Consider the following 13313-nt stretch of genomic DNA (forward strand, 5'->3'; position numbering starts at 1 on the left):
CTGTAACTCTTTTGTTCACTTCTTTCCAAGGGTCCCTCCAATAACTGTCAAATCATCCAAGTCACTAGATGGCAGAGTGGGCAGAGAACCTAAGGACATGAGGACATGACGGTGGTATCCTCACCAACTAGTTAAGCCCCTATAACCTTGGATAAGCCACTTAAGCCTTAGGGGACTCTGTTTCCTCATCTGTAAATTTAGGTAGTTGTAGGTGGACTGCCTGAATTCTAGTGTCCCTTTAAGACTAAAATTGTGTCTGTGCTGCCTTATTGCAACATAATAAGCATATATTGGGCCAATAGTAATGACTGACACTTGTGGATGCATAAGGCAATAACCAAATGCCATTTTTAATTTATGGTATTTTGTATTTTACTGAAGCCCAGACAACAATGAAAAGTTCTATTTCTAAATTTACTTGATGTGATATAAAGTGAATTTTATAACCCTAGTTTTTTACTTGTTGTAATTTTTTAAACTCTCAAATTACAGGACAATACTCAAAATAATTACTTTTTTAACCATATATTCAATAAATACTTATGAGTGGTTACTATGTGCTAGGAGTTGATGGTAGAGTGATAACTCAGACAGATGCCATTCCTGATCACTAGGAACTTAGAGTAATGTAAGGTAGAATGTAGTTCATTTCACTGTGATCCATTTTATGATTATATGATCAATACTTTCAATAGTATGGTGGTACATAAATATAGGTTGATTGTTCTAATCTTTTCCTTTCACATATCACAAGCCTCTGTTTTAAGAAATAGCTGTGTTTACAATATATAATATATTCATAGCTGTAACTTAGGATTTGGACTGTACAAACTGGAAAGTTTGTACAAGAGTCTAGGGGACTCTACATGTCTATAACTTAGGATTTGGACTGGAAAAGACATTAGAATTTTCTCTTCTGCATTCTTGCTTTACATTGAATCGTTACAATGAGGTAATTAATTTGAAGATCAATTTGAACTCACTTTGAAGATCCTTTTAAGTGGTTAAAAAGAATTATAAAGACCTATCCTTTGTAGAAATCTTTAGATGAATCTTCAATAAAAGTAAGTTTCTGTAGCATTTGGAGAGAAAAAAAAGGCCATTCTTAAGAGGATTAAAAACAGAAAGAAAAATGTAGATGTGTGAGCCTCTGCATGAATTATTGTCATCCAGTTATGGCGCACTGACTGAGTTTGGCACTACTATAGACGAGTAAACGTCTTTATCTTTAAGAAACAAATCTGTGTTATTATCCGTTTAAATAATATTTTCATAGCACTTATCACTAGCTAGTTCTAACCAATGCTAAAACTACTACAAACCCTTATTCCCTGTAATGTCATAAAAACTATAACACAAATACTTAGCGATATTGAAATAAGTTAGAATTGGCAAACTTGTGATGGGATAGTATTATCTCCACTTCACTGGTCAGAACAAAACGCACAAAACCGAGGCACAGAGTGGTTAAGTAACTTGACTAAAATCACCCAGCTAGACAGAAACAGGTCGTTAAACCCAGACAGTCTGAGTCCAGAGCCCATGCTTTTAACTACTGTGGTCCAGCGTCTTTTCTGCCACACATGCCTCTGTTCACTGCTGTTGAGATTGTACAGTCTCCTTTCACTTCATGGTCTCACATTTGAGGACTTTGTGAGTTAGAGAAAATTACTTAATCTCTCTAAGCCTCAATCTTTTTATTTTTTAAAAGGATAAAAGAGTAGTACCCCCTCCTGAGAGTTAGTGCAGGTAAAGTGATTACGCAAGCACATGGCAAGCTCTCAATAAATGCATCATCGGTGCCGTCATCATCATTGTCGTCTTCACCCTCATTATGGATTATTGTGATAATCAGTCTAATAATGAGTGTATTCTATTGTAGAAATGAGAAGAGGAGGGAGAGTTGAAAGTTTTATAGAATTAAAATCTCAGTTGAATCTAGAAAGATTAATAGAAATTAGTAGGGATAGAAACAAAAGCAAACAAGTTCTAAAAGATGCCCATAAACCCTTTCGTGTGCGGTAGTAGAAAGTTTGTACAAGAGTCTAGGGGACTCTACATGTCCGTCACCACCACCCCCCATCACCAAACTTCTCCTCTGACTCTTCCCTCTCAGCACTTCCCTTTCCGGTCCCCTTACTTTGCTTGAACATACCAGGCACACATCTGCCTTAGGGCCTATGCACTTGCTCTGTCATTTTCCTGAGATACACTTTCCATGAGATACGTAGGTGGCTAACTCCCTCCTCACCTTATATCGCCTATTCAGTGACTCCTTCCCTGATGACCCTACTTAAGATGGCCATCTGCATCTGCCCCCAAACTCCACCCCCACACACATTTCTGATCCTCGTTGCCCTGGTGTACTTTTTGTTGTTACTAGCATTTGTTACCTTTGATTATACTATAGAATTTGCTTGTTGAGGGCTTTTTGTTGTTGTTATGTATTTTTTGTCTCCTACGGATAAAATGTCAATTGCTTAAAGGCAGGAATCTTCCCCCTCTCCCCCCGACAGACCTATGCCAAGCACTTAGAATGGTCTGGCTTATATACATGTTCAACAAATATTTGTTGAATGAATAAATGAGTGAAAACCTTTATGACAGGGAGTTACATGAATTGGCCTGAAACTCTGCTCTCATTCTGCCCTCACTCTGCTGAATATGAGAAAAGGAATATTTTTCCTCCCAGTCCCTGAGCACTCTTGGGACAAAGCTTCAATTTCCCATAATGGTATATTTTCAGTTTGAGCTCAGCTGCCTACTGGGCCTCCAGCAGCTCACCTTTGCTTTAGGAACTTTGCTTTCCTTCCCAACAACCTTCCCCATTGATTTCAGGCATGTGCCATGTGCTTCTCTACTCTTCTACACTCTACAACACCCTCTCCTCAGCACAGGATCAACAAAGTAAAGAAGAATATCAGAGATATTCCTTTAATATGAGAGATTATGTTCTAGTGCTTTCCAAGGCTTACCCCAAATAGTTTCTTCCCTTCTTGAGCAAGGGTGCAACCCCAAGGGCGTACATCAGAACCAACTTCTTCCCTTCTCTTTGCTGACGGTACATGACAGAAACAGGGTAGGAGCCAGACAAACTTATATTCTAATCCCAGCTCTACTTCTTACTGACTGGGTGGCCTTGTCCTGAGCCTGTTTCCTCATCTTTTAAAATGAAGATGACACCTGAAAGGATCGTCATGGAGGTTAATAAGTCAGTGCCTTCCTCAGTACCTGTCCTAGAGTTATCCTTCGATATAGCCTCTTTTCCAACAATTCGAGAAAAGTGGTAAGCGAGGGATGTTTCTCTCCTCTGTGTCAACCCTTTTTTCATCCCTCAGAAGTGAGACGTCATGGTAAAGGAAGGCCCGAGAACACACAGCTAAAACCCTGAACTGGAAGGGCAACACAGGTGTAGCCAGTTTTCGGCAATAGTGAGAGATGGGGAGAGACGAGCAGCCCCAGAAGCCTGTACTCACTGTGAAGGTGGACTTCACACTCTGATGTGTATTTCTAGTGGGGCTGACAGCAGGGCTTGGCATATAGGAGACACTCTAATTATCTGGCATCAGTAAGGAATGACAGTTGTCTCTTTGTTGTTGGAAGGAAGGGATATCAGGAGAGAAAAATAAGCATAAATTTGTAAAGAATCAACTATTGAGAGAAAGCTATACAATTATTGAGATTAAAATGCATGTTACTTTCAATGGTTTCTCTGGGATTTTTTAAAATAAGTTTTAGTTTCTTGACCACAATATTTTATATTTATTTCAAATATATAGTAGGCAAGATGCATTTTAGGTCAAGTAGACATATGCAAGCTGCTGCTTAGGGAGGTAAACTCTCTATATAAACATTTCTTTGGAGTTCCAAATGTTCAGTGTATACATATATGCTTCTGGAACATAGAGTAAATTGAGAACTTTATTCTTTGACTTGTGATATGTAATTAGCTTTTTAAAATGTTACATGGTTACAAAAGCATGTTTATAATAACTTTGGAAATAATTTTAATACTTTGATTTAAAATGATTATGTGAAGGATATTTCACCATGGTATTTTTCTTCTCCTCCTATTTTGTGGGGGAAGAATGACAAACAACAGATCCTTGTAGCACCCTGGTTCAACTTGTAAATGCAGAGGGCTCGTCCCCCTCTATGTGGTCTTTCAGCACCATTGCTGTCATCACATCCATCATCACTACATTGCTCCCCTGGACTTCTTTACTCATTAGGAGAGGCCAAGTTGCTCAGCAGGGGTCCACATTAAATCATTCCTGCAGACAGACCTGTCTAGACTAAGGGAGTCCCAACTTCTTGTGCCTCCTGTTGGGCAACTTGTGTCTTCCACCCAGCACCAGTTCTGATTTTTTATTTATTATTGTTTGTTTTTATTTTTAAAAGCACTGACTGACAAAACCATCTAAGTAAGATAGTTGTCATTTCTCATGTCTATTGCTTTTATCATTGTATGGTATTACTGTAGCTTTATTCATCATATATTTTGTATTTCTTTAACATTTCATTCCACAGGCACTCCAGAAAGTCTGAAAGATCTAGCATCCAAAAACAGACTAGGAAAGGCACTGCCTCTGATGCAGAAAGGTAGGCTTGGTGTTGTGCTGTGTGGCCATCTTCTATTTCAACTGATAAATTCAGGGGTGCCTTCACTCTCATTTTACATGATCAGTTTTTAAACGTAGTGTGTGATGTTTAAAGACATTCACGTAAATAGATCTCCTAAATGGGAATAGCCTCAAAAAACAAGAGGAGGGTAATTTGAAGTGGCCCTTAAATCTTAGGGTTTAAGAAAAACCTCATTTATTTCTCTTAGTGATCGCTCTGATTACTAAAGAGGACCAAATCTGTGCTCATTACTATTTACATTTTAGGACATTAATATTTTGTTTCTGAGATTGTTTAAATGTTATCAGTGAATATAATACTTAGAATATGCAAATATTTTGAGTGTTATTTATCTGAATGTCATCTTTTAAATCTCTTTTCTGAAAATAGATCTAAGATTCTACTTGTATATGAAAGATATTTGTTGAGTTAATGTAAAATTAAAGGAATTACTGACCTTTCTTTGCAATTCACCCAACTTTACAATTATTTTTTTATTATTTTTAGGTGTAAGGTATTAACACATTATTTTACATAGTTGTAAAAATCACCTAATGTCCCATTAACATATTATTCATTCATTCGAAAAGCATTGAGAACATACAGGAGGACACAGATGTAAATGAAAGAAAGTATTGAAGTTTTATAGCTATTACTATAAAGGTATGCACAAGATACAGTGAAAACACAGGAAAAGGAGTGGAGTGCAGAAAGGAAATATCTCGTAAAAGGTGTCACTTGAGCGAAATCCAGATATGTAAAAGTAGATGTGAAGAAAATATTCCATGAGAAAGAAAAAACTATGAGAAAACGCTGAAGCTTAAAATTTTCCTCTTGATTTGAGGGGATCCATACCCATTTTGAGAGGGAGAATCCTTGCAGGAGAAGGGAGAGAGTGTTGAAAAGAAAACTGGAGAAATCCCTAGATGTTATGTTACACACGACCTTGTGAACTGTTTAACAGAATTTCAGCCTCTGCTTTATCCATCCATGAGCCATTGATGGGCTTGAGACATAAGAGGCTGATGATTGACTTTGAGTTCCAAAATTGTAGATTGCTCTAACAACATTTTGTGGGTGGATTGAAAGATCCAAGGGCAGATGCAAGACACCAGCTAGACTGTCACAATAGGCTTGATTGAGATGAACTCTGGACAGTTCCGTTACTCACTTAAAAGGTATCTGCCAACCTATGTGCTAAGTTCAAGGAGTAAAATAGTGAACACCAATAGAGGAAAGCTTCCCAGGAGATATAACCTCTGAGTTGAGATCAGAAAAATGGGTAGCTATTAGTTATATCAAGGGGTGTGGGTAAAAGGAAGATGGAAGTTATTCCTAGCTAATATCTGTGGAAATACTGACTATTTAGGGAATCTAATGTACAATAGGATGAGGATTTAGAGAATTCAAAAAGTGTTGAATAGAAATTCAGTTTTACAAAGGAGCTAGGCTTTGAGAAAGGAACAAAGTTCTAGCACTTAGGTAGGTAGGTAGATAGCCTGTAATGAAACAGTATTGTTTCCATTTACGTATTCTTTAATGTCAACTCAGTTAACTGCAGTTTCTTTTCTAGCATTATAAATGACTTAAGTTCCTTAGACAGCTTTTTAATCTTCAGCCATCATTCACTGCCCCTCTGCCTCAAAGACAGACATAATTTCAATTATTTGACATGATTGAAATTTTTCCTCAAAGTCTTATTCTTTTCATTCCATTCAGGCTTTAATTCTAAATTTAACAGTTACTACCGTGTGCAGTTTTATTTAGGATAGATCAATGAACAAGTCTTTTTGACAATAGGATGCTGTTTTATAAAATGCTATATGATTCTAGAATCAACTGATGATGCTTAACTACAAATGAGTGGTATTTGGGCATTTTCCTCTACAGCACTGAAACTATCTGTAGATAAACACAAATCCTCCTTCCTTCCAAAAAGAATAGCAAGAATTTGATTGATTCCCAGTCTCAAATGTTTGCCGCTTAAGGACCATGTTCATATTACTCTTGTTTTATTAACTTTGCTAATAGATTTTAATGTAGAAAACTCAAACCTTCTAAGTGTGTAGATTTGTTTGATTATATTTATAGCTCTCCATGGATTTGTATTAGAGTGTAAATTATATGCCTGATTTTTAAGTGAATTGTTGAATAACTAGTTATAAAAGAATTGGCCTGGATTATCTACGTTTGTGTTAGCTCTTACTTGTTTAGAAGATACCTTGAGTTGACATCTAACTACAGGTGAATTGAGGTCACACAGTATGAATGCTTTGGACATTGATTCAAGGTCTTCGGGAAGTTAACAACATACTCAAAGGATTCATATCACACAGTCACACCTTGGCCTCTGGCAAAATTTGCTATTTATTGGTCATCATTTTGAAGGCCCTTTGAAGGCCTTAACAAATTTGGCCTTATGGGGAATAGTGCTGTAAGAAAATATTTTGAAAGATATGGTGACCCGTTATAGGCAGAAGACAAGCAGAACTCATGTCCGACTTTTGTGCCTAGCATTTACAGCAGTGCTTCATATTCTCTCAGGAAGCTCCTTAGTAAAAGTCCGACTCTTCACTCTCATATGAACTCAGCTATATGACCTACTAGCACCGTTTCTCCTTTCTACTCTAGTGACTTTTCTTTTTGTGGAACCTATACTCTGCAACCTACCAAGGGGATGTTTTGTCAGGACTAGTATTTAGAATTAACCAATTCTAAGAGGAAAGCTTCCCAACATATATGAGTTTTACGTTGTACTGGTGCTATTGGAAAGAGAATGTGTAGGCCCGTAATGGCCATTACAAGAGGAAACATTTTGAACAGTTGACCTTAAATACCATGTGCATGTCCATCCTTTAACAAGCCTTAAAAAAAAAGGAAGAACTATATTTTTAAGCTGCAATAGAAGAAATTTACTGCAAGGCCATTTGCAACAATAGATATGTGTGACTAACAACCTCAAATTTTGGTGAGAAATGTGCTTGGACTCAGTAGTAAATACTTAGATACACATTTGGAGATGGTGAACTAGCTTCAGACACACTTAGGTTTGAATTGGAATCTGCTTTAGAAGCCATATTGTTGGTTTAAAAAATTATGGGGTATTTATAGATCTATGTAATGGAAAGGTTTTCATTAAACGCCATCTCCCATACATTTTATTACAGCAAACTCTCAGGAGACAATTCTGTTAAATCTTGCCAAACAGTTTGATATTTGGATATATGTTTAGATTTGGGTTCCAATATATCCAAGGATTTGCCATTTTTTATCTTGTGATATGCAAACAAATCCTATCTCAGTAGGTGGCCCAGGGAGCATCAGTAGATCTGTGTGGATCCTGCCTTTACCACGCATTATCTCTTTGTCTTTTTACAAGTCACTCTATGATCCTCACTTTTTCTGTTTATAACTTAGGAATAATGATACTTCTCAGAGTTGTTATGAGAATATCCAAAAAAAGTACATACATGTGTCTGTATGTGTGCGTGTGCGCACATGTGCATGCATATGTCCATGTATACACAGACATTCAGTGCCTGGCTCCATATTGAAGCTCAGTAACGAATAGTTGCTACCGTCATTTTACGTATCCCCCATGCACTCCCTCTTCCATTCCCTCATATGGCTGTCCCTCATCTCTTCCGTTCTTGCACCCTTATGTTCTTAGCACATCCCATTCCATTGAAAACATCAAGGCTTGACAGCCTGGATTCTCAACATTTCACTCCTGTACCTCAGAATTTCTTGATTGACTGGTCTTTCCTCCAGTCTGAAATGAACGGCACTTGATTCCATTATCTCTCATCTCTAAAACCTTGCTCTTCTCAAAGTTCCACATTTTCACTCTCCTCAGTTTTCCTTCCTGTAATTCAGACGTACTGCCACCGTCCTCTCTCTTTCTCAGGTGGTGCCCCTTTGGTCTGTGCTTTCATACTCATTATACTTTGGCTGGCAGCAGGGCCTGTTTCATCATTGAGGGACTTTTAGTTCATGTCAAAGAAGAAACAGATCTGGTGCTAAATGATGCACCTTAAACACTCTGCAGGCTGTTCTCAGACACCGCAAGCATGTGGTTTTGGAGAGGGAACACTAAGTCATGGAGTCTCGATCTGTATAATACTCACTTAGAAAGCCACTTATTTGTCTCCAAAATTGCTTTTTATATCTTTACCATTCAGTTTGGTGCCATAGAAGATCCACCTAAATTATTCATATTTCAAGTCAAATTTAAGTAGTCCTTTTAGTGCTTATGAATTGCATTAAGGAATGAAGCAAGATTTTAGTGAAATTGAAATGAAATTTCTCAATACTAGGGTGAAAACCATTATTCACTTTTTAGACCACACTAAGAAAGTGAATTTTGAACAAGGATGGCTTGAAGTTTATTCTCATGGTAATGGCTTTTAAAGAATAATAGATAAAAACTCATTCTTTACCAAAGGAAAGGGCTTGATCATGCAGTCCTTTCCATATAAATTAATTCTACAGAGTTGAGTTATGTGAAAAGTCAATTGAGAATGAATGAACAGTCTTAGTATGTATCGTTAGTCCTTTTTTCTTTTAATCTGGAAATTGACACAATAGCCCAGTTTTTGGGATTTGCATTAGGGTCTGATAAAGCATTAAAACGTAGGTCAAGAAGATAAAAATGCACATTTATTACAGTTCTAAGTGTACCTGTTCCCATTTTATTGTTCTGAAACAGAGAAGATACCCTGAATTAAAACAATTACAGCTGTGAAAATCATTTTATTTAAAAGAAAAATTGTCAATCTGAATACAAATTGAATTAAATAATTAATGTACTTCCGGTGATCAATATGTATTCTTTACTCTCACACTTCAAATCACTTGATAAGTGGATTTACAGCATTGTTTCAAAAAGGATGAGGAATGATTTCTTTGCATCTGTCACTGTAAAAAATAATCCATATCGGGTATTTTAAACATTCATTTTATTTAAAATACATACTGGAAATGATTTTTTAAAAAGGCAAAAGCGTGTATCTGTTTTAAACAAGATACATATCAGTTTTTAATTCTTAATCCTTAATTCGTAAATTGGCTTCTTAATAATTTTGAACTCTATATTAAGGTAGCTGTCAATATATGGACAAGTATCTTTTCTGACTTCTTTTTTTAATCTTAGAAGATGTGTTATTATCCATACCTCAGCCATTTGTATTTAGTTCAATAATGAAATATATTCCATCTTATTGTATCATTTTAATTTGTTGGTCTGCTTAAATTAACCTCAGAAGACATCTTCCTTTTGCAGCCTACTTGGGATAAACTTCCTATTGCAGATTAAAATTATGAACATTGTAAAAATATACACAGAGTCCTACAGGGCACTATTTCTTCTTGAAGGCAAGTGCTTGAAGTATCGCTGTTTTCGTTATTCTAATCATATTTATTCATTCAATCAAGGTATCTGTATTGAGTTCTTGCTCTCTGTACAGCTGTATTCTAGGCACTGGAGATGCAGCTCAGTAAAAACCAAGAGACAGAAGTCTCTGCCCTTGTACAACTTAACAAGAGGTTTATTACATTGGAGGAGTCTGGATTAGCCCTCTAAAAACCACATGGAATGTACATTTGCAATAACTTGTCAGTTTCTTTTGAATTCCATTTCAGTGATTGCATGATGATGGTTTCTTCTGGTTTTTAAAGTCGCTGCTTTATAAGAGTAACCAGGTTTTCCTTGGACGAATGTGTTGGTATCAAGCTTAATGTGAACCTGCTGACTGAAGATCTTTTTTGGCCCTAATGTTTTAGGGTTCTCCCACCATGCCTTTCTAGAAGGGGATACGCAGCCCTAAGAGCGACTGATCAGCCAGTTCTTAGGGGAAAACATCCCGCTCGCTCAAGGTCGAGTGAGCACTCTAGTGTCAGAACACTGTGTTCTACCCGCCACCTTGCCCCCGGAGGGTCGGCGCCACCTTCTCCGCTTCTGACAAGGTCGCTATTCAGTGTCCAGCCCAGCATTCATGTTCTGCCTCCGGGTGTTGGTGTGGTGTTGTACTTTCCTGAGCACTTGATGCTTTCACTCATTATGACACCATAATTTTTAATCCTTTGTGGCACTTAACCTCTTCCACATCCTCTATTACTTGCATCTATCTTCACTGTGCTGATAGTGGTCTATAGTTCCTGCCAATTAGCTATCATTGAAAATTAAATTTGGCTGTGTTATGTCCTTCCATCTGTTTGTGGCATATTCATATATATTTTTTTTTAATTATGTAAAATTCTTTATGAGAAATTACCTGGAAAATTCAATGTGTATTTGCTTTAAAAAGTATGAGAGAAATTTTTTTACAAAAATCTTTTCTGTGTGTTCAGTAAAATCTTAGAGTGTTTAAAAGTTTTTTAGTCTAAAAAAAAAACTGAATGCCAGCAGATGGAGGTCAGCTTACTCCTGTGCAGTTGTAATGTTTCTGCACGCTTCTGAGATTTATATTTGTAATTTCGGTCCTTGCACCAGTATATTTTATAGCATGTACCCAAGGTTATTTTTTTAAATATCTGTCAAGGTTTTTCCTATTTAAAAATAAGCAACAAATGAATACTAATTTATAAAAGTCTACAGCTAGAAGTATTCTAATCACTTATAAATAATTCTAGATATAAATATTGACTTAATAGTAGCAACTTAGACAACAGCCTTTTTAAACTAATTTATCTACATTGTTAGGATTCAGAGGCTGTAAGTAGATATATTTGGTTCAGCACTACCAAAAATGGATAACTTGATGGAAAGCCACAACTTCATAGAAAGTTAATTCAAAGAAGTGAGTCTGATTTTATTCAATTCAGGAATTCATTATGCAGAACTATGTGTGACAGACATTACCCTGTCTCTTTTAGCCCCTTTTTGTAGGATTTCTTTTTATACATATCATCAAAAGCATTTGATTTTGTTTCCAAAGGCTGAGTTAGGAGGTTTATGTCTGTTTTAATAGTAACAGGAAGAGGGGAAAGGTATCTGTCAGGCCCTCTTGGAGTTTCACCATTTCATTCGCCCTTTGTTTTTTGCCCACAGAATGCACAGACAAGCAAGTCCAACCCATCCTCCTCCTGCAGACACATCCTTCAGCAATCGGAGGGGACGACAGCTCCCACAGGTGCCAGTGAGAAGCGGCAGTATAGAACAAGGTATCCAATAAAGAGAGATCATTGTCCAAAAACCTGGAATTTGAGACCCACCTCTTCTTATACACCTTTTATTAAATGAATAAGACTTTAATTTATGTAGGTTACTGAATCCTAAGATTTTGTGTCTTAGAATTTTATTCCCAGAGCCAAGTTATAGTGGTTCATGGCATATACTCCGTTTTTGCTGAGTGAGTGAATGAATGAATTTTAGATTGTCAATTAAGAGAACGAATTGAGCCCTAGAAATACCTTTTTTCAAAGGGAACAAAAAAAAAGAAAGTACAGTTTTTAAAATCTCAGTATAATATGGCATTTTATGTGTTAGAAGAAGGTTTATTTAAGCTTGTTTTTAAAATATTTTTAAACATGCATTTGCTCATGTTGAAGTCTTTACGGTATTTTAACTTTTAACTTACTTGCAATATCCTGGTTTTTTATACAAGTTTTATGAAAAAAGAATAACAGAGCACACATTTTAGTGTTTGGGGTTTTTTTTTTTAACAGTTCGTGTTACTTACAGTTTCTCTTATTTTAAGCACATACACACTGTGTTTATTTTCCTAGAAGGAGAGAGAAAGAGCAAGAGAGAATGAGAGAGACAGAAAAAGAGAGGAGAGAGTTTTGATAATGGAAATTAAATTCCCTAAACCATCTGAGCTAGATTATTTCAATACAGAGTTAAAATAGTTACTGGTTTTTTTCATGTGACCCAAAGTCTATCCCATTTCTTAGTAGTGAAAAGGTTTATCAGTATATGTTATCACACAGGCATTATCAGAGATCCATTAAGTAATGTACTGAAATAATTTTTAATTTGGGGTTATAATATAAAGACAGAGTACTTCTATTTAAAACACGTGTTCAAAATCTTCATCCCCATAAAAAAACTAAAAGGTTAACATTTTGAATATTTTTTTCAACAGTGTTGGTTGTTGCTGGTGTGAAACTTGTATTTCATTCTATATTGAGAGAGCTGCATACGTGTTTTACTTACTTAATTAAAGTAATTTACTGAATGTATCACAGAAATGTATCACAGAAGTATCACAGAAATGATCTAAGAAGATAAATACATTGTTTCAAAGATTGATATGACAGAGGGTATGAACAGAATACTTGGTTTAGAAAAATTAGTGTAGATTTTAAGAAATAATCAACTTACTAATAGAGGAACGCTGCTATCGTAAACTCTAGATGTGTATTATTTTTAAAAATTATACGTCTCCTTGATATGTCATGCTTCGGTGTCCAGGGTTGTCATGAGAGTATTCATTTAGTTAATAAGGAATCTGTGATGCCATGTGAAACTCTGACTTTCTTTTCTAAAACAGCGATCAGTTCACTGGAATTCTCAATTCATGTGTTTAACAAACTTTCTTTTCTCTTTTGGGAACATTTCGATAAGACAATTCATACTTAATGTTTTTAAGACTAATTAACAATAGCCCAGATGAAACTGCTTTAAATAAAATTTGGTGTCTATTTAAATTATCCATTCATGAACTCCTGTTGCACAACTAAAAGAACCA

At 36.1% G+C, this 13313-nt stretch overlaps 1 protein-coding gene across 49 annotated transcripts in view; it reads left to right on the top strand.

Annotated features, from left to right (window-relative positions):
- RIMS1 (regulating synaptic membrane exocytosis 1) overlaps positions 1-13313 on the top strand; it is a 466474-nt gene that overhangs the window by 343350 nt on the left and 109811 nt on the right. For 21 of the 49 annotated variants that reach the window (XM_040643626.1, XM_040643630.1, XM_040643632.1 and 18 more), the window contains one exon: positions 11672-11784. In XM_040643626.1, coding sequence (XP_040499560.1) covers positions 11672-11784 — 113 coding nt within the window. Of the gene's footprint in view, positions 1-4530; positions 4603-10404; positions 10588-11671; positions 11785-13313 lie in introns of all 49 variants that reach the window. The other 28 variants (XM_040643623.1, XM_040643628.1, XM_040643627.1 and 25 more) reach the window with 3 other exon arrangements.

Source organism: Ursus maritimus, unplaced genomic scaffold (genome assembly GCF_017311325.1).
Source record: "Ursus maritimus isolate PB19 unplaced genomic scaffold, ASM1731132v1 scaffold_29, whole genome shotgun sequence".
NCBI lineage: Eukaryota > Metazoa > Chordata > Mammalia > Carnivora > Ursidae > Ursus > Ursus maritimus.